This window comes from Globicephala melas, chromosome X, assembly GCF_963455315.2.
Source record: "Globicephala melas chromosome X, mGloMel1.2, whole genome shotgun sequence".
NCBI lineage: Eukaryota > Metazoa > Chordata > Mammalia > Artiodactyla > Delphinidae > Globicephala > Globicephala melas.
Window position 1 is genome coordinate 10,721,150 of NC_083335.1, and position 21,730 is coordinate 10,742,879.

The following is a 21,730-nucleotide window of genomic DNA, read 5'->3' on the forward strand; positions in this document are numbered from 1 at the left end:
TATATATATATATAACTGAATCACTTTGCTGTACACCTGAAACTAACACAATATTGTAAAACTTCAATTAAAAATACAGAGAAAAATAACATTTTCACAAGTGAATCAAAAAATATTGCTGAAAACTTGACAGGTTGAAATAATCCCTAACGGAAGGAGTAGGAGCTAGTAGACAGGGTAAGTCAAAAAGGGACTATTTCATACTGAAGAGACAATGCAGTTATTTCAGGTGTAATGTAAAAGAAGAAATATAAATTACTGTGCTGTTTACAGTAATGTTACCGGGTTAAGGAACTGTTTTTTTGGTGTTTTTTTTTGACTTTATCATTTTAAGTTGCGTGTAAAAGAATTTTTTTTTTACTTCTAAAAGTTATCACACAAAACCTAGCTCAGGAAAAAGTTATAGCCAGATTTTTTAAATACTTCCCACCCTGAAATTCTACACACACCATGCAAGCCCTAAAACATGAAACACATGCTAAGTAATCTGAATTGGATTTGCTAAAACCAAATGGTGAATATTATTAGAGGCAGAATAGCCAATTATTACCAGCTTGGGCTCTAGAGTTGGAAAGACTTGGAGTTCGAATTCTACCAAATTATTTAACCTCTCTAAGCCTCAGATTTGCATCTGTAAAATGGATATAATACCTAACTCAAAGTGGCTTTATGAGGACTTAATGTAAAAGTATACGTAAAACATTTAGCATGGTCTTGGCATGTAATATGCATTCAATGGATGGTAGTTAACAAAAAGAAAAGCAGGGTGATGCTTTGAGTTTCAGACTGAGCCAAGGAAAAAGCCAGGATATGAGAAAGTCCAGAACTAAAGTCCTAAACTAAATTGCGGATAAGGCAGAATTGTTGTTTGCCAAGTGATTTTCTCTGTTCGTTATCATTTATTAGGGTCAGCAATTTGGTGCAATCACACTTCCTCGAAGGTAAGTTATGAAAAAGGCAGTAAGTGAGGGAGAAGAGGGTCAGGACACCTCCCTGCTTAGAATATGACCTCCTTGAGGACAGGGACCGTATCTAATTCATCTTTGCTTAAAGGCTACATGAAATGAGGTGGAGGGAAGGGGGTCCAGGGGCTGGCTCCCCAGTGGCATTGTGTCTTCCACCCTCCACACATACCCTTCAGGTGTTATGTTGCCCTCTGTGGTTTCTCCCACTTTTCCTCTTTTAATTTTGCCCTAGGTGTCCATTTCGGACAGATTTCATATTCATAATAATATATTTATAAAACACTTTTCAAGGCTCTTTTACAGCTTACCCACTCTGTGTTAAACAGTATATCAAGGAGTATGATGACTTGCAGAGAAAATGGATTAGGCTCGTCTAGAGCCTCGACCAGTGGTCTCAAACATTAACACACCAACATCACCTGGAGGGCTTGTTAAACACAGATGGCTGGACCCACTCCAAGACTTTCAGAATCGATGGGTTTGGGGTGTGGCTAGGAATTTGCCTTTCTAACAAGTTCCCAGGTGATGCTGATGCTGCTGGTCCAGGGACCACACTTTAGAACCAGTGACTTAGAACAGAGCTCAGCAAACTTTTTCTGTAAAGGACCAGATAGTGCATATTTCAGGCTTTGTGGGCCAAAAGGTCTTTGTTATAACCATTAAACTCTGCCGCTATAGCATGAAAGCAGCCATAGACTATAGGTAAATTGTGAGCATGGCCGGGGTCCAATAAAACTTTATTTATGGACACTGAAATTTGAATTTCATGTGATGACATATTATTCCTTTTTTGACTTTTTCAACAATTAAAAAATATAAAAACAATTCTTAGGTCGAGGTCATACAAAAATGGGCATCAAGCTGTGTTTGCTGAACGCACCTGAAAGAGAACTCATTATCTAAGGAAGATAAAACAAACACAAGTGGAAAAAAGAGGCATAACAAAGCAATAAACATGTGAGTAGGTGTTTAACCTTGATAGTAATCAGGGAAATGCAAATTAAAACCACAATAAGATACCGCTACACATCCACTACAATGGCTACATTTTTTTAAAGATTAACAATACCAAGAGTTGGGATGAGAAGCAATGGGGACTCTCATGTAGTGCGGGTGAGAGTGTAAATTGTATAACCACTTTGGAAACCAGTTTGGCATTATTTACTAGTGCTGAACACACATGTACCCTATCATGGCAGAGAAATGGAGACGTGCCACCCAGATTCTCCTTCAATAAAGGACATTCTGTGCAGATATGGGGAATGCCATCAACAGATAGCTTCCAGCTGCCAGCTCCTTGAAGGTCTGCCTTAGCTGCAGAGAGTTGCTTTGCCCAGGGTCATGCTCTTCCTAAGATGAATGAGCAAGACAGGCGTGTCAATGAGCCAGGCCTGACACAGAGCACACTGATGGGCACTACTTGTTCTGAAGCTCCACACCAAGTTGGCTCAAGCTTTGTCAGACTTGGGTCACAGTTCACCTTCTCCCTCGGCCCAATCCTCCTTCCTCTGCCTTTCTTTCATGGAGGTTGGTCCTAATAAACATCTTGTACTCAATACCCCATCTCAGGTTTTGCTTCTGGAGAGCCCAACCTATGACACCTTTGACCCAGTAATTCCACTAGGATAATATACCCTAGAGAAAATCATTCTTATGTACACCAAAATCTATGTACAAGAATATTCATAGCAACTTTCGTTTATAATAGCCAAATGCTGGAAACCGGGCTTCCCTGGTGGTGCAGTGGTTGAGAGACCGCCTGCCGATGCAGGGGACACAGGTTCGTGCCCCAGTCCGGGAAGATCCCACATGCCGCGGAGCGGCTGGGCCCATGAGCCATGGCCGCTGAGCCTGCATGTCCGGAGCCTGTGTTCCACAACGGGAGAGGCCACAACAGTGAGAGGCCCGTGTACCGCAAAAAAAAAAAAATGCTGGAAACCACCCAAATGTCCATCAGCAGGAAAATGAATTTGATGTATTCACATGATGAAATATTATACATCAATGAAAATGGCAGCAATATATATCTACATGCATGACACAATATGGAGTGAAATAAGCAAGATATAAAAAGAGTGCCTACTATATGATGCCATCCATTAAAAGTTCAAAATTAGGCGAAAGTATTTATGGCTGCATTCATAATTGACAAAAATATAAACAAAAGCAAATAAATGATTACCACAGAAGTCAAGATAGTAATGTCCAGGTATGATCTTCAAAAATTTTAACTGGTATGACTCAAATCCAATTGGATAGAAGCTTTTATACCTCATGAGAGTATGCTGGCTCAATACCAACACTGGTTTAATTCTGGGTGGTGGAAGAAGGGGTGGTCAGAGAGAGAGGCACCTGGTTTGGAGGTGTCTTCCAAAATGCCAACAATGTTTGGTTTCTTGACCTGGCTAGAGGTTACATGGGCATCCACATGGTAGTAATTTGTTAAACTGTACGTACGTATTTTATGTACATTAAAAGCAGGAAAAAATAGACATGCTATAGGAAAATATAAATGCTTTATAAACATTTACTTTAAAAAGTATAACTGTAATGGAGAACAGTATGGAGGTTCCTTAAAAAACTACAAATAGAACTACCATATGACACAGCAATCCCACTACTGGGCATATACCCTGAGAAAACCATAATTCAAAAAGAGTCATGTACCAAAATGTTCATTGCAGCTCTATTTACAATAGCCCGGAGATGGAAACAACCTAAGTGTCCATCATCAGATGAATGGATAAAGAAGATGTGGCACATATATACAATGGAATATTACTCAACCATAAAAAGAAACGAAATTGAGTTATTTGTAATGAGGTGGATAGACCTAGAGTCTGTCGTACAGAGTGAAGTAAGTCAGAAAGAGAAAGACAAATACCATATGCTAACACATATATATGGAATTTAAGAAAAAAAAATGTCATGAAGAACCTAGGGGTAGGACAGGTATAAAGACACAGACCTACTAGAGAATGGACTTGAGGATATGGGGAGGGGGGAGGGTAAGAAAAAATAAAAAAATAAAAAGTATAACTGTAAAGCACTGAGGAGATGGTGGGGGAGTGAAGGTAAGAATGATCAGAGCTCATCGTGTGCTAGCTCACTGTGTGCTTATTTGTTCTGTAACAATATGTTATAAAACAGATCTTGAGAAATTCCAAGACATTCTATAAAGAGTTACAGAGAGAGAACCACTGTTGTTCAGAGGGAGCATTCTTTTCCAGCTGAGAGGTAACAGGAGGAAAGCTTCAAAGAAAAAGGACTATTTGAGGTGAGCATTGAAGAATAGGGACGATTCCAGCAGGTACCGCTGCAAAGGAGGTTTAGGGGAAAGACAGCTTTAATGAGATGTAAGGAAGAATGAATCACTTGTGATCAAGAAATTAGATAAATTGATGAGAGCAGCATTTCCCAACTTGTTTTGCTGCTTAACATCCTTCGATGTTAGAAAATTTAGGAAATTCTGAATCATACGTTATTTTCTGCAAGAGATACCTATATTGAATAACTACTGTGCTAGGTGCTAGGTATACAGCCATAGCAAAACAGACACTGTCATGGAGTTTACACCGACTATACTGGGACTTAATTTCTTTCTACAGGCACCATTCTCCCTGAGAGCAGAAAACAATCTAGACTCATCCATGTAAACTCAGTCAATTCGATGTTGTTTTTGTGTGTGTGTCATTTCATATTTAAACTCGGTCAGATTTAGGAGTACCCTCCCTCCCTCCTTCATGACCCTCACGTTGATTTTGAACTCCAGAGTTTATGTAAGACTGAAATAGCAGTGGTGGGGAGGAGGTGTCCACTTCTTAGGCTCTTGATATATTCTGCACTGGCCTTCCCTGAGATGTACGGTCACCCTGTCATCCATTCCTGCTGCCATCTGTGAAGGTGGCCAACTCTGCCTCAGGGCTCTAATCGCCCCGGTTCCTACTGCCGCCCAACGCCGCTTCCCCTTGTCATAACCACAAGACTCCAGCTTCTAAGTTTTCTTTTCCTATTTGCCTCCTTCTTCTCAGTTCTGAGGCTCTTAGGATGGAGGGATAGAGTGAGTAACATAACACATCTTGCCCAGCAAGTATTCTTCCGAAATCTTTCTCTCTTACACCCTGGACCGAGACATGAAACAATAACCTAAAAACAAAGAGTATGTTCTGCCCTTCTTTTGTGACATCTGCATTGGAATTGAGACCAGCCCCCTGTGTCACGTCCTGCCTCAAAAGGTCACAGGGTTGAGGTTAGAAGAGAGCTTGGGTAATCTTTATAGATCACCCCTTGGATCCATCAGGGTATAGATTAAATGCCGCAAATAGATAAAAACTGCATTCAAGACTTGGTTGGAATCCTTGAATTTTGTGCTTTAAAAAAAATATCAGCTTGCTTATTACTTTAATAATTTTTGTGTTTAACCTCCAGATGATGATATCAGAGAGATGGTTTTACTTTGCAGATGTGGCTAATTTTTATTCCTGATAAACAAAAAACTGAGTTGAATTCAACCATAACTCTATTTTCTCTTTTAGGGTTTTCAAATTACTAGAGAAATCTTTATGTGCTATGTAAGAATTTTGATCAGATAAATGCAGCTTATGGGCCTGATGAGTATCGCCTTGAGAATTTGTAGAATTTTAATCATTTTTACGGTCTGTATTTCAACATCAGCATCCCTTTGATTCTTTGCGGATATATGTCAAACAGCTCATGACCAGTAAAAAATAATTTAACACTCTATAAAGGTCAAAACTGAGATGGCAAGTTAGAAGTATTCAGCTGGATGATCAAAAGAGTACCTGAGTCATGAGCACACCCATCTGACTGCCACTAGCCACTGCACTTGTTCAATTCCTAAGGGAAATGCTGGGCAGAGCATAACGTTTGTGAAGAGTAGACTTGGGAGGTAAATCTGGAAAGATTTGTTCAGGACAGAATCCTTTTTAATAATTTTTAACTCCAATTTCTGAGGGAAAGTAGGCCTGGGTGCTGCCAGACCTGGCTATGGGATTTGTGAAGCAGAAAGGAGATCCTGGTCAAGCAGAATGAAATAGGGGAGGAGGGTGAAGGGAATTAAGAAACTAACCAGGGCATGGGAGTTCCCTGGTGGCCTAGTGGTTAGGATTCCGCACTTTCACTGCCGTGGCCCGGGTTCAGTCCCTGGTCAGGGAACTGAGATGCGTGGCCAAAAGAAAAAAGGAAAAAAAGAAACTAACCAGGGCAGGAATAAAGTAGCTAAGGGAAGGTGAGATGTAGAGGGGAGGAGGAGGGTCTTCAGGGCCTCCTCCGCCTGCTGTGCCTGTCCCCCCTTCACATGAGTCTTTCTCACCCCAAATTCCATAAGGAATGAAAAGTATAAATGGAAATATATAAATAAAAACGAGCTCTTCGTTATGCTGCTCTGCATGGAAAGCAATATCTATGTTGGATTTGTGTATATGAAAAGCAAGGCTTTTCAACTACTGGGGATTTAAAAATCAATGAATCATTTATGCCTCGGCTCGGCCTGCCTTCCAGCCTCTGGCTGCTGACTCACCTACTCGAATCTTCCTCCCCAGCCTCATCTGTGTTAGGCAGGCCTGTTTTTACCTTTGCAGGCCCTACACTCTCTTACTGGTGAAGGCTTCAGCCAACATCATATTAAAATGCATCCCCGTCCTGCATTAAAAATTTATATTTTTGCTATAAATTTTTGAAAGGGCTTTTGTAATTTCGCTCTTGAAATTATTTGTCCGTGCATAACTAATTTAATTTATAATGGGCATAACTAATTTAATTTATAATGGCTGTGATTTCTCCATAATCATTATGCATACTTGAAAATTGGAAGTGAGAAGATCCAACCTAAAAATTATTTGCAAAGGCAATAGATTTTTTAATAAATTTACAATTAATAAACTTGATAGAATGTTATATTTTGTGTCCATTTAATTGAATTATTATTTTTGAGTTTTTCTTTTTTTTTTTAGTATTTTATAGTCTGTCTTTAAGATCTCACTTTTTAATTTTGTCTCCAGAAAGCCTGTAAGTCCTAAGCACTTAGTTATAGTTGTTTAATGGATAAAAGACAGGCACCGAACACCCATTTACTCGTTTGTGTGTTTTGAGGGGGTGGTTGTGGTGATGGTGAGTGGTGAGACTTGGGCTTTCTCGAAGGTAGAGTTTCATTTATTTGAATTTTGTTCAATGACCATTTAACTCTTTGCATTGGATGCCTCTTATATGTCAATACAAGTATAGGACGTCAGATCTTTATTCAGTTAGGCAAAATGCCATCTGATGATGATAAGTGAGAATGATCAGAGCTAGACCTTAAGGAATTTACTATAAAATTGACAAAACTTGAGTTATTGGATATTAGAGATGAAGGAGAAGCAGGGTTCCCAAATAAACCTGAAGTTTATACAACAATTTGCTGCAGGAGCAGGCCTAGGGAAATGATGAAATTAGTCAAGCTTGCCTTCACCCCCCTCTGCTGGCCCTAGGCTGAGTAGATACAAATCTTTACTCAACTTTGACTCCAGGGTCAGCTATTTCAATATATCCTAAACACCACTTCAGACTCCCTCACCCCATGACCTTTTGCTCTGCCTGCTATGCTAATTCCCAAACTTAACGTACCATCTTGGGATATTTTCCCTACTCCTGCTTTCCATCTGCCGAGCATTGCCAGAGACAGTTACAGACTCATGCTGATTTGGACCACTATGGAAATCCACACCATCTGCCTCCAACTGGGCTCTTTCTGTCGCTCTAAAACCTTTGTTAACTTTTCTGGATTCGCTATCACTCTCCACCAGTAACTGTTCCCCCCTCCTGTGCCTTGTTCAAGTTCCTAAACCCTCTACTCTCAACTTCAATTTCATTGGAAATTTCATCAGATTAAATGTGGTCATTCAGGTAGAGCTGTTACCATAGTGCCTGGCACATAGAGGGTTCTAAATAAAACACGTACTGTTATGACTGTTAATATTGAATGAATGCCATAATGTGTTGGATTAAAAGCTCGGGCTTTGGAGTCAGACAAACCTAAGTTTGAATCTTGATACTGCCATCTACTAGCTAATGAGCAAGTTGCTAAACCTCTCTGAGTCTCGGTTTTCTTATCTTGAAAATGGAAACAATAATATTACTACTTTAAAGGGATTTAGTGATAATTAAGTAAAAGTACTTATGTGAAACCATGAGAAGAGTATGTCACATGAGTACAGTGTTAAGCCACCAGGATTATTATTGCTGTTATTACTGTTAATACGTCCACTTATTACTCTTTTTTTTCTTTTTTTTTTTTTTGAGAAAATCATCATCTCCCTTGTGAGAGACCACAGTTTTTAATGTCCTCACCTCCTCGGTATATTTCCATTTCTTCACAACTTCTTATTCTTTTTTTTTTTTTTAAGATTTTATTTATTTATTTATTTATTGGCTGCGTTGGGTCTTTGTTGCTGCGCACAGGCTTTCTCTAGTTGTGGCGAGCGGGGGCTACTCTTCGTTGCAGTGCGCGGTCTTCTCATTGTGGTGGCTTCTCTTGTTGCGGAGCACCGGCTCTAGGCACGCGGGCTCAGTAGTTGTGGCTCGTGGGCTCTAGAGCGCAGGCTCAGTAGTTGTGGCGCATGGGCTTAGTTGCTCCGCGGCATATGGGATCTTCCTGGCCCAGGGCTTGAACCCATGTCCCCTGCATTGGCAGGTGGATTCTTAACCACTGTGCCACCAGGGAAGTCTTTTTTTTTTTTTTTTTTGGCTGAGAGGTTTGTGGGATCCTATTTCCCCAACCAGGGATTGAACCCATGCCCTCGGCAGCAAAAGTGGGGAGTCCCAACCACGGACCACCAGGGAATTCCTGACAACCTCTTATTCTTTACAATAAATATTTGAGTACACCACTGTCTGCTGGGCATTGTTTTACGTGCTGGGATACTGGAGCCTTGGAGGAAGAAATCTCTCTTCTCTAAGGTCAATTCCTCTATCTGCACCTTGGATCCTTGTCCTTCCCAATCACCAAGGGATTTTTCTTGCAACCTTTCTGCCTCCCTCTTCTAGTATCTTAAACGTCCCCCTCTTCGTTAGCTCCTTCTCCTTTGCTTTAAAGAGGCTTCATGTTTTGTCAAGAATTTCTGTTCAACCCTTCTAACTAATTTAATTAAAATTGTATTTTTTTTATTTCCAAACTTCTTCAATATGTGGTCTCTCGTCTCCATTTACTCAGGATATCATCTCTCCTCAATTCCCTGTAACCTTGTTGCTACCCTCTTACTGACCACTTATCAAAACCACTTATTTTGTGGTCTCCAGTGAATTCCTTGACACATCCAAGAAAGTCTCTCAATCTTCATTTTCCATGTCCTGTTTTCAGCATTTGACACTGCTAACTCTCACCTCCATATTAATTCTTCATTTTTCATTTTCATTGATTGCAAACATTTTCAAATGTAGGAAAGTACATGGAATAACATAACCAGTATATGTACCCTCCACCCAGTTCTATCAAATCTGGCCAGATCCACTTTCAGATTGTGTTTAAAGAAATAAATATTTCAGATATAGTTATTTCTTCTATGCCCCTCCCCAGTCTCAATCCTCTCCCTCTCTTGAATTTGGTGATGATCCTGCCCTTTCACGTTTTATATATTATTACTATTGTATGTATGTAGCCATAAGCAACAGGTAATATTTTCAGACTATATACTGTACATGTTTTGTAATTTTCTCTTTATGCTCAACATTATATTTTTGAGATTTTACTCTGTTCATACATGTAGCTTGAGCTATTCATTTTAATTTCAAAATAGTATTCAACTTCATGAATACCATGATTTATTTATTCATTCACCTACTGATGGACATTTAATTTGCTTCCTTTTTTTTTTTTTTTGAGATTACCAATCATGCTGCAATGAGCATTCTTTTACATGTCTCCTTGTGCACAAAGGTTAGAATTTTGCCCAGGTCTGTACCTAGAAATGGAATTTCTGGGTTGAAGGGTATTACCTATACAACTTTATTATACAATGTCAAATGGCTCTTCATAGCAGTTCTACCAACCTATACTCCTTATAGCAGTGATCAGAGTTCTATCTGTTCTACATTCTCAACAGCAGTTGGTATTGTCTGAATTTTTACATTTTTGTCAAAGCAATGATTGTTTCATAGTATCTCGTGGCTTGAATTTTTTTAAATTTTTACTGGGGTATAATTGATTTACAATGTTGTGTTAGTTTCAGGTGTACAGCAAAGTGAATCTATTATACAAGTACATAAATCCACTCTTTTTTTAGATTCTTTTCCCACATAGGCCATTACAGGGTATTGAGTAGAGTGCCCTGTGCTATACAGTAGGTCCTTTTTAGTTATCTTTTTCATATATAGTAGTGTGTATGTGTCAATCCCAATCTTCCAATTTATCCCTCCTCCCTTTACCCACTGGTAACCACAAGTTTATTTTCTACATCTGTAACTCTATTTCGGTTTTGTAGATAAGTTCATTTGTAGCCTTTTTTTAGATTCCACATATAAGCGATATCATACGATATTTGTCTTTCTCTGTGTGACTTACTTCACTCAGTATGAGTATCTCTAGGTCCATCCATGTTGCTGCAATAGCTTGAATTTTTCATTTCCCTGAGTAGTAATGAGGTGAAGCACCCTTTCATGTCCTTTTGGCCCATTTGGATTTCCTTGACTATGAATTGCTTATTCATATATCTTGTCAGTTTTTCTGCTAGGTTTCTTTCCTATTTTTCTCACTGATTTGTAGGGGTTCTTATACATTCTAGATACGAATTCATTCATTCATTTAATCATGGGACTTCCCTGGTGGTCCAGTGCTTAAGACTTCACTTTCCTATGCAGGGGGTGTGGGTTCGATCCCTGGTCAGGGAACTAGGATCCCACATGCCTTGCAGCCAAAAAACCAAAACACTTAATCAATATTTTTCTAGCATCTACTTTGTTCCAGGAACGGTTCTAGGCACTGGGAATGCAAGAATAATCCAAACAGATAAAAATCCCTGCCCTCATGGAACTTACATTCTAGTAGGGGAAGCTAAACAATAAACACAATTGATAAGTAAAATAGATAGAATAATGGATAATGATAAATCCTCTGGAGAAAAAATTAATAGGGAAGAGGGATAGGGAGCATGTGTGTATGGGAGTGGGAAAGGAAATTGTTGAACTGCAATTTTAAGTAAAGTTCTCTAGGAAGACCTCACTGAGAAAGTGAGTTTTGAGCGAAGACCTGAGAAGGTAAGAGTGCAGGCAGAGTGAACAGCAAGTGCAAAGGCCCTGAGGCAAGAGTGTGCCTGGCAAGTCCTAGGAATAGCATGGAGCAGTGTTTGATTAAGCAGAGTGAGTTGGAGAGAGTGGTGGGAGAGGAAGTCAGAGAGGTGATGACAGCTAGAGTGTAGAACCTCATAGATTATCCTTTGTTAGTTATATGCATTGAAAACATATTTTCCCAGTCTGTGGCTTGTCTTTTAAGTTGTTTATGTTATCTCGAAGTGCATACATTTTGAAATTTAATGTAAATGTGTCAATCAATTCCTTTATTGTTTGTGCTTTTTAGTGTCTTAAGTAATCATTCTCGTTCCCTATTCCAAGGTCATAATGATATTCTATTTTCTTCTGAAAGTTGTAAAGATTTGCTTTTCACATTTAGATCTTTATTCCACCAGATATTGATTTTTTTTCTCTGTGGTGTGAGATAGGGATCTAATTTTATAATTTTCCATGTCGATTATCAATAGTTCCAGCACCATTTAGTGGATAATCCATTTTCCCTCACTGATTTGAAATGTCAAATATGCTGCATAACAACTTTCCATATATGTGTAGATCTGTTTTGGGACTCTGTATTTGGTTCCATTGGTCTGTCTACCTCCATACCACACTGTCTTAATTACTATCGGTTTAAATCAGTCTTGAAATATAGGTCATGGTAGATTCTTGAGCAAATGAATAACACAATTGAAACATTACTCTGGGAAGAATATTCTTATGACTGTCAACAGAGTAAAATGGTCAAAGGTGATATCACAAGGGCTTACGCTAAAGTGATGGCAGTTTGAATGGTGAGAAAACAAGGAACCTAAAAGTAATTCCAAAGAACATATTAACAAGATTTGTTGGCTGATTGGCTACAGAGCAATTAGGAGAGAGGAAGCAAGCACATGGCTTTGAAATTTCAAGCCTGGGTCACTGTGTGAAATAACGATGAGTTAGTTTTTTCATCCAATGCTTTGGTAACAATGGGTTATATTAGGCAAGGGATTTGGGCCAGAGATATATATTTGGTCTTTGCCTGCTTAGAGGTGACCTAGAGGGGGACCAAAGAAAGCAAAGGTCTGAGCTTTGGGGATTTTCCCTAGTTAGGTGGTGGAAGGAAGAAGTAGGGGGGGATATCTGAGAGGTATGGTAATCAGTACGGTGCATTCTATTAACCATAACAAGGATTTTTTGAATGGATGACGTAGGTCCTAGTAGCCCCAACACCTTTGAGTTCCCTCATTGGTATGACTGTGCTTTGGTTCTATGGCAATCTTCAAAGTCACCAGAACAAGTCTGTTGTCACAGGCAGCATTGAAAGCGTATCCCTTGCTGGATGTGGGGAAGACGCCCCCGGTCCGACGGGTCTCTCCCTGCAGTTCCGCAGGTTGGCCGCAGGGGGCGGAATCTGCGGCGGCCTGGAAAACTGGCGGGGGCGGGAGGCGCCGCTCTCTCTCGGGTCAGGCTCCCGGCTCCCGGCTCCCGGCTCCTCGCGCCCGGCACCCCGTGCCCGGCACGGAGCCGTTTCTCTAAGGACGTGCAGCCGAAGCGAGGGGTTGTGAGGACGCGGGAGGCAGTGTCGTCGGATCCGCCCGCAGTCCGCAGCCCCGCCGAGCCTGGAAGCTGCCGGGATGGAGCCGCCGCTCCCGCTTGGAGTCCAGCCCCTTGCCGTATCCGCCTGAGAGAAGGGGGGAGGGGAGGCCGCGCGGGGCGGAGGCGGGGGTCCGCGGGACTGCGGATCGCAGCAGAGGGGCGGCTAGGGGCCGGTCAGGACCCGAGGCCGAGCCGAGCGGGGGAGGGGGGCCAGCGCGGGAGGCGCTGTCTCCGACCCTGGGGAGGGAGGGTGGGCTGAGGGGCGGGAGCTTCCCTCCACCCCACACCGCGGGTCCCCTTCCGGGCAGCGCTTCTAGAAGAGACCCTTGACTAGCGCCTGCATACTATCGAGGGTATGGAGATAAAGGGTCCTGTCCGGGAGCCCTGCGCCCTGACCCTAGTCCAGAGGAACGGGCAGTATGAGTAAGTAACCACCTGATACCCACAGAGAAGGGGAGCCTGCCATTACCTCCCAACCCCAAACCGCGACAAGCCACCCACCCTCCTCCCACTGAGGCCGCGCAGGCAACAGGTTCGGGCCCAGGTGTGACGTGCCATTGCTCTAACCACCGAGCTTTGTCCCCAACTTCCAAGCCGGTGGATTGATTGCTCCTGTCCTTGTGGCTCAGTGGAAGGACTCAATGGGCGGGGAAGCAGGAAGCCTGGGTTCTTAGTTCCTGCCCCTGCAACTGACATGGGTTGTGTAATCCTGGGCTAGTCAGTAAAGCTTTCTGGGCCTTAGTGTCCTCATCAGTTTAATAAAAACATTAACTGCTTTAATTTATAGCCTTTGGAGTTTTAACTGGGAGAATAAATGCGAAAGTGGTTTACAAAAAGTGTAAGTACTGTAGAAACGCTTCATTGTTAACCTTACAGAGGTGCCTTTTCTTAACCTCATTCAGCTGGTTCCTCCAGTCTCACCACCCCCTTATTCCATGTGCTTGGAGGCATATTCATTAATTCAGTAATGGTTTTGTGTAGGCCAGTAACTGCCTCACTTATTGACTTGACAGTTAGAAAAAGTAATGAAATGTGTAGAAATGTAGACAACATTTGACATTTCATCAGGGTGTGTTACCTTCCACTCTGCCTTGCACATAGGAGCTCAGTAAAGACTGTTGACTGATGGATCAAAAGATTTTGATAAGCCATCACTATACTGCTGATCTCCCTTGCCACTAATGCCTCATCTAAAGTATCCCTGATGACCATCACATATCATAGGTAGGTCCCTATCGCTGTGTGCCCAAGCCACTTCCCCTGGTTGTTCACTGGTTTCTTGACATCAGTGAAGAATTGTTGAGCGCTGAAAATTTTTAAATTGTTGATCATTTAAATCCTGCCATCCCCCAACATTGGATTCTGCTTAAAAACAATTTTTCTCAGTCCCTGCTTTTAGATTGTCCAGACTCAGTCTTTATCTATGCTGTCCACTTTACAGAGAAGAAATTCACACTGGCCTAGCCTGCCCTTTTCTGAGGCTCTTGGTGCCACTCTCAACTGGACGTCAACTGGTTCTATGGAGGTAGCTCTTCCCTAGATCCTGCTTGGTCAGTTCTGTTGATGTGATAAATTCATTTTATTTTTCCCAGATTTCATCAAACCCTGGAAGACCAGTTTAATGAAAGTAAATTCAACAGAAAAGTGAATTGAAAAGTGGAACACCACTGCCACTTCCAAAGGCAAGAATAGGGTGGGAAGATGTAAGCCTTGGGCAAATCAGTAAATTTTTTGTGCCTCGGTTTCCTCTTCTTAAAAACAAAATTATAAGGATTAAATAAAATAGCTACATTGTTGAGATGACCACATCCCAGGATCTGGTCCCTTGGTTTGGTAGGTTTGGAACTCTATTCAGCTGATAAGGGAGTGAGCAGCTGGCCTTGAGGTAAAATGCCTCATTCTGTCTGGTCTCTTGTACTGGAAGAACTTTTAACCTTGCAGTGGTAGCTCTCCTGATTATTTGTGTCCTCCCCATAGAGAAATCAAATTCTGTATTCCAGTTCTGTAAAACTTAAGGGTATAGCACAACTAACACTCAATGGCTTGATGTGTATCAGGTACTCTTCTAAGCATTTCATGAATTAGTTCATTTAACCCTTATGTGAGGGTTACTGTGAAATTGTAATATCATCATCATCATCCCCCTTTTCTAGATATAGAAATTGAGGTGCAGAGAGGTTAAGTCATTTGTCTGAGTCATTACATTGTCTGAGAAGTTTCTTTTGAAATCATTTATTGGAGACACCTGATACTGTCAAACCATATATATATATATATATATATATATATATATATATATATATCCCTCAAATCCTGGTCTCTTGGGTGCCTTCTCTGACTTGAGTGTCCAGAACTTTTTTACTTTGGGCCTTTTTATCCTAGAACTTGAAGCCTATTGCATTCTTTAGTTCTGTAGTTCCTGCTATCAACCATGGGAGAAATTTACTTGAGAGACTAAAATTACAATTAAAGGTAAGGCTTTTTTGCACACAAGGAATCAAACACTAACATTCATTTTTTCAAGGCAAATGGATTATGATGCCACCTGTTGTTTCATCTTTAACCTTTCTTGAACAAATCAAAGTATTTCCTAGGGATAATGCTGGGTCTGCATTCACAATTTTTTACTCTTTTCTGTTTCCAACTACCAAATTCTGATTTCCATTTTTTTGCCATATACCTATTATTTTTCACCTTTCTGTGTTGAAAGGAATGATTAGATTTAGGTAGAATTTTTATTCTTATTCTTTGCCCTACTCTCTTGTTACAATTTATTTAGTGACTAACATGTAGTAGATATTAAATAAATATTTGTGGAATTAACTTAAATTCCCAGTTTATGTTTTGTGATGGGTATTTTTTTGGGGGGTTGCATTTCTTTTTTAAATTGAGAAATAATTGATGTATAACATTGTATTAGTTTCAGGTGTACAACATAATTACTTGATACTTGTATATATTATGAAATGATCACCACAATAATTCTTGCTAACATTCATCACCACACATAGTCAACAATTTTTTTCTTGTGATGAGAACTTTTTTTTTATAAATTTATTTACTTATTTTTATTTTTGGCTGCATTGGGTCTTCGTTGCTGCGCACAGGCTTTCTCTAGTTGCGGCGAGCAGGGGCTACTCTTCGTTGCGGTGCACAGGCTTCTCATTGCGGTGGCTTCTCTTGTTGCAGAGCATGGGCTCTAGGCACTCAGGCTTTAGTAGTTGTGGCACATGGGCTCAGTAGTTGTGGCACACGGGCTTAGTTGCTCCGTGGCATGTGGGATCTTCCTGGCCCAGGGCTCGAACCTGTGTTCCCTGCATTGGAAGGTGGATTCTTAACCACTGCGCCACCAGTGCAGCCCTGTTGTGATGAGAACCTTTAAGATTTACTCTCTCTCTTTTTTAAAAATAGATCTGTATTGGAGTATAATTGCTTCACAATACCCTGTTAGTTTCTGTTGCACAACAAAGCGAATCAGCCATATGCATACATATGTCCCCATAGCCCCTCCCTGTTGAGCCTCTCTCCCACCCTCCCTATCCTACCACTCTAGGTCATCGCAAAGCACCGGAGCTGATATCCCTGTGCTATGCTGCTGGTTCCCACCAGCCAATTATCTTTTTTTTTTTAAACATCTTTATTGGGGTATAATTGCTTTACAATGGTGTGTTAGTTTCTGCTTTATAACAAAGTGAATCAGTTATACATATACATATGTTCCCATATCTCTTCCCTCTTGCATCTCCCTCCCTCCCACCCTCCCTATCCCACCCCTCCAGGCGGTCACAAAGCACCGAGCTGATATCCCTGTGCTATGCGTCTGCTTCCCACTAGCTATCTACCTTATGTTTGGTAGTGTCCAGTTATCTTACATTCGGTAGTGTATTGTATGTCGATGCTACTCTCACTTCGCCCTAGCTTCGCCCTCCCACCCGGTGTCCTCAAGTCCATTTTCTATGTCTGCCTCTTTATTCCTGCCCTGCAACTAGGTCCATAAGATTTATTCTCTTAAAAACTTTTAAATATACAGTACACTGTTATTAAGTATAGTCATCACGCTGTACATTACATCCCCATGACTTGTCTATTTTATAACTGGAAATTTGTACCTTTTGACCCCCTTCACCCATTTCATCCCCCCCACCACCACCTGCCTCTGACAACCACCAATCTGTTCTCTGTGTCTGTGAGTTTAGTATTTTGGTTTTTGTTTTTCGATTTCACACATAAGTGAGATCATATGGTATTTGTCTTTCTCTGTCTGACTTATTTCACTTAGCATAATGCCCTCAAGGTCCATCCATGTCATTGTCTGTTTTGTGATGGTTTTTAACAATACAATCCAGATGAATCTTTACTGCTGATGTTCAACACCATTTGTATACTATGTTACTTGGGAATTATATTGGTTTGTGTTCATTTTCCTCAAAGTAAGCTCTTCCTCCTTGACCCTTGCTTTGTCAATCTTATCTACTTTCTGGTCTCCATCTGGGTTTATAGGATTCTCTGCTTGACTCATGAACTTTGCAGTTTGAAAAGGGTCTGCCCTATATTCTTGTAGTCACCTTAAAATATTAAACCCCTGCAAATTAGGCAAGCAGGATCAGAGCAGAAAGACAGCATCAACACTTTTATTTCCCTTAGTCCTGTCTAAGCAGTTCCTTTCCCCAAGTTAACTCCTTCAAAGTTAACACGTTTGAAAAAAATTTCAAAAAGCTAAAACGATAAGCCTCCCCAAAAGACAACAAAATGGAAATCAAACCTTTCAGAACAATGCCTTCTAATATCACATGTTGAAAAGGTGTATTTAGAAATTCATCTGTTTATAGCTTAATTAAATGTTTGTTTATTCAACCAATATTTATTGAGCATCTATTAGGTAGGTGACAAAACTGAATATGATAGGGTCTTTGCTTTCAAGGAGCTCAAATCTGAGGGAAATAAATGTAACTATAACAGAGTGTGTTAAGTGCTCTATTTGAGCGGCAGGCAAAGGGCATGAGGCCAAGTTTCACAGAGGAGGTGATAGTTGAGCTAGGTCTCAGGAACAAAAGAAGAGAGTTCCTGGCAAAAAGAACCACTTGAAGAGTGATTTGGGGGGAAGGTAGGAGATGTTCAGAATGGCCATTTACCAGTAGGTTATACCTTGACTGTGGGCCACTAAGAATAAGTAGTAAATGAAAATTAGTATTTCAGGAGTACATAGGAATTTAGAAATCTTGCATTTCATACTGGGGGGCCAAGTTCAGTCATGCTTACCAGAAGTACTATCATAAAATTAGAAACCATGGGAAAAACACAAGGGATGTAAAGGCAATCTGGTTGTGATATCTGCTACCTTATTGGTCACTGGGATTATTTTGACTGATTCAGCTGGCTGGGCACCTCCTCTTACTTCTCCATGAACCTGTATATTTGTTTGAAGAGATAGAATCATTCTTTGATAAAAGCCATGGGAATATAACCAGAAAGCTAATTGATGAAATTTATAATACATTTATTCAACAAACTTGAGTGACTACTATGTGCCAGGTACTGTACTAGGTGCTAGAAATACTATGGTGAAAAGACAGCCATAGTCCCTGCCCTCATGGACTTCACACCTAGCTATTAGTTCTTGTCTCTGGTATGCGTAATCTGAAGGTGTGTGCACTGTAATTCATGCTCTTAAGTTTGTAAACTGTTTTTAGGACATAGACTACTTTATGTTCTCTATGGCATAGAACTGTGGGTATTCAGATACTGATCACCACTAATATGCTTTTAGACCTAAAGCAATATCATCATGATACTCAGATCCAGGGAACAAGATACAGCAAGTCTAATAAATACAGACTAGATTTGTATAACAACACAGCAATGTATTTTGTCGTTAAATGTTTGAGTTTTTCAGTAGCTATTCGTTGATGCATTCTTCTGTTTCCTAGGCTAATAATCCGGTTGCACAAGAAGGAACAGCATGTTCAAGATATCATTCCTATAAATAGCCACTTTAGATGTGTTCAAGGTACTAGCTTTAATTGCTTAGCTAGTTTTATAATGTTTTTCCTTGGTCATTATTGCTTTGTATAATACCATACATATTTAAATTTGTCACTGCACATAAAATGAAATGTATTACACTCTGTGCAAAAAGATAACATTATTCATCTACCATTGAGAAGATGATAAATGCTTTGTTTAAGAACCCTGAAGGATTATATTGAAATATATATATTCTTACCTGCTACCCTGGCTGGGGTTAGAGATATATGTAGTCTGTTACCTATGTAGGTAGTCTTTTATGCTGATGAACCTATATGTGGATTTAAATCACATTCTTGGGTTTAACTGATACACTGCTCATTGTAAAGTATCAAGGTCACTTGAATTCACATGCGTTCAGCACTTTCTCCCCACACTATTTGAAATTAAAACATTTGGCAACAAGCCTTGCCAGATTGTAATACCTTACACTCAATTGTGCTGATTCTCAAACCTTTGCATTGGTGAATCATAAGAAAATCGACTCTGGGGAGGAAATATTTGGCTTCCTGCCTTCGAATTTGGGGAAAGAGAACAGAAAATCTGTTATTTCATCTGCTACAATGAGACTCAAAAATTGGGAGGTTTGTGTAGGAGGTGTTGCTTCTGTCATTTCACATTGCTCTAGAAAGGAAATAGATTATTAGAGAACAAATGCATTGTGTTTCCAGTGGGTTCATTGGCTTCATCAGACAGGCATTCTGTGTCAGCTGTAGCTTCTTGGAAAACTTGAATCCTACCTTGCATGGCTTCTTTCTTAAACTACATTCAACTTTTTTTTATCACCAAACTAATATATATATATACTGTAAAAAGTTTGGAAAGAACAGAAAATTATAAAGGAAATAAGTAAATTCACATCCTTCAGAGATAAACACCTAACATTTTCCTTTTTTCTACACCTGCAACTTTTAGGGTGGGTTGGACTCATTCTGTATGTAGATTTTTGTCTGTTCCACATGCCATCATATTATAAGTGCTTTTACATGCTATTAATAGCTGTATACTATTCCATTTTATGAATGGCCTATACTGTAGTTATTCCCGGTGTTTGACATTCAGGTTATTTTTTGTTAGTATAAATAAGTAATGAATCTTCCTGCATGTCTCTTATTTCCTTAGGATTTATCTCTGTAAGTAGAAATACTAAGTGGGCATGACCTTTTAAGAGAGCATGTATTAAGAATTAAAAATACCCACAGTGAATAGAATACACATTGTATAGAAGAATGAAGTCTTTTATTTAGCCATTTAGCCTGTCCTGTGTGAGAGAGACATATTGAACGAGGCACCTGCATGCTATAGTAAGTTACTGTGGTCACCTCACTTTTCATAGTATAGTACCCTTTGTTACATGCTCAGCCCTTTAAGGAGGAGAAAAGCCAAAGAACATGACGTTAGTATCCTATTAACTCTATACCTTTTTGTGCTATCAGTACTTCTAGAGTCTTGTTTACCCTGTTTCTCTTAGTCTTATTTTTAATAAGAAATAGATGGCAGGTTGCTAGATTGGAATCTAGGAAAATATGTGTGCACACACACAGTAGTTCCGCATGACAAAAGGAACGGTTACCTCCTTGAGTTTTCACATCCTTTGTTTCCCAACCTGTACATCTATTTTGAAAAGTCTCTAAGTACTTCGATTTTAAAGAATTAAAGTTATCAAAGAGCAGTTGTGAACATGTAATACCTATGCCCTGATGCACTGTTGTCCCTTGCTTCATTCATCATGCTAGTAAAAGTATCAAGACTATTCTCTAATATTAGACAACTTAGGTAATTATCAGTTGCTTCTGTTGCACCTGAGTAATGGAGCCAAATATACAATCCAGGCTAGTGAGGGAACTAGAAAAGGCTGAGCCTACTACATTTGGCCAAGGTAGATCCAAACGAATCCCAAGGAGTCAGTACCCAGAGTTTAACTAGCCAGGAGGGTCGGGCAGATGCCGTTGGCCAAATCCAGGGAAGTCAGAGAGGAAGAGATGGGTTGGGTCTAGACACTAGAGGTAAGGAAGGAAGTCCAGGTGAGCCATAGAGAGGAAAGAGGACTCTGAACTTGGAGACTGTTCTTTGGCCCATTTTATACTTCCGTGTTGGGTGTGGTAAGCCTTGGATCCACAAGTGTTAATGGTAGACTGAAGATAAAGAACTTCAAGTATTCTCCGCTCCTGTATGGGACAGGGGTGGAGGTAATGAGGTCCTTGGGAAATTTTCAGAGACTAGATTTGAGTTAAGGTAATTCACCTTTAGGCCTTTGGGGTCACTTTCTCGGCTTTTTATAAGAATTATCTAAATGATACAGTTAGATTATATTAAGTTAGTGTGTTATAGTTGAGGGGAATTAAACACCTTCACTTGGATTAACATGTTATATTCCCTACTATTGTCATTGCTTGATTTGCTTTGAGGCATTCCATGTGGTTACTTGTTCAGTTAATTTTTCTTTTAGTTGAATTGCTCATAGTCTTTAGAACGTAGTGCTGTTAAAATCCCCTTAAAAATGCTAAACAAAAAAGCAAAGGATTTTTATAATGTGTTCTAAAACCTAGGAGTGGTGATTGAGAGAAGTAGTTATTTAGTTAGGTGTATACTTCTTTTGGTTGAAATGAATGGTTTTCTCATCCCTGATTCTGTTCTTTCTTCTTTTCCTTCAGAAGCAGAAGAAACTCTTTTGATTGACATAGCTTCAAACAGTGAGTATCTTTCTGAATGGAGTTGATTTTCATTCAACAAATATTTACTTGAATACCTACTGTATTTAAGACACCTTTTTTGCACAACTTTTATCTTACCATTTTATCCTGTATTCTCCATTTTCTTAAGGCAGCCATACAAATTAGCATTACCTCCCAAAAACATTTAGCCTAAGCTTAAGTAAAAGC

General features: G+C 40.0%; 1 protein-coding gene across 7 annotated transcripts in view; it reads left to right on the top strand.

Moving 5' to 3' along the window:
• Positions 1–12,728: 12,728 nt before the first annotated feature.
• OCRL (OCRL inositol polyphosphate-5-phosphatase) overlaps positions 12,729–21,730 on the top strand; it is a 56,745-nt gene continuing 47,743 nt past the window's right edge. For 2 of the 7 annotated variants that reach the window (XM_060292419.2, XM_060292421.2), the window contains exons 1-5: positions 12,729–12,901; positions 13,168–13,247; positions 13,612–13,662; positions 18,752–18,831; positions 21,503–21,541. In XM_060292419.2, the coding sequence (XP_060148402.1) occupies positions 12,863–12,901; positions 13,168–13,247; positions 13,612–13,662; positions 18,752–18,831; positions 21,503–21,541 (289 nt within the window). In that variant the 5' untranslated portion in view covers positions 12,729–12,862. Of the gene's footprint in view, positions 12,902–13,167; positions 13,248–13,611; positions 13,663–18,751; positions 18,832–21,502; positions 21,542–21,730 lie in introns of those variants that run through there. The other 5 variants (XM_030844851.3, XM_030844853.3, XM_060292420.2 and 2 more) reach the window with 4 other exon arrangements.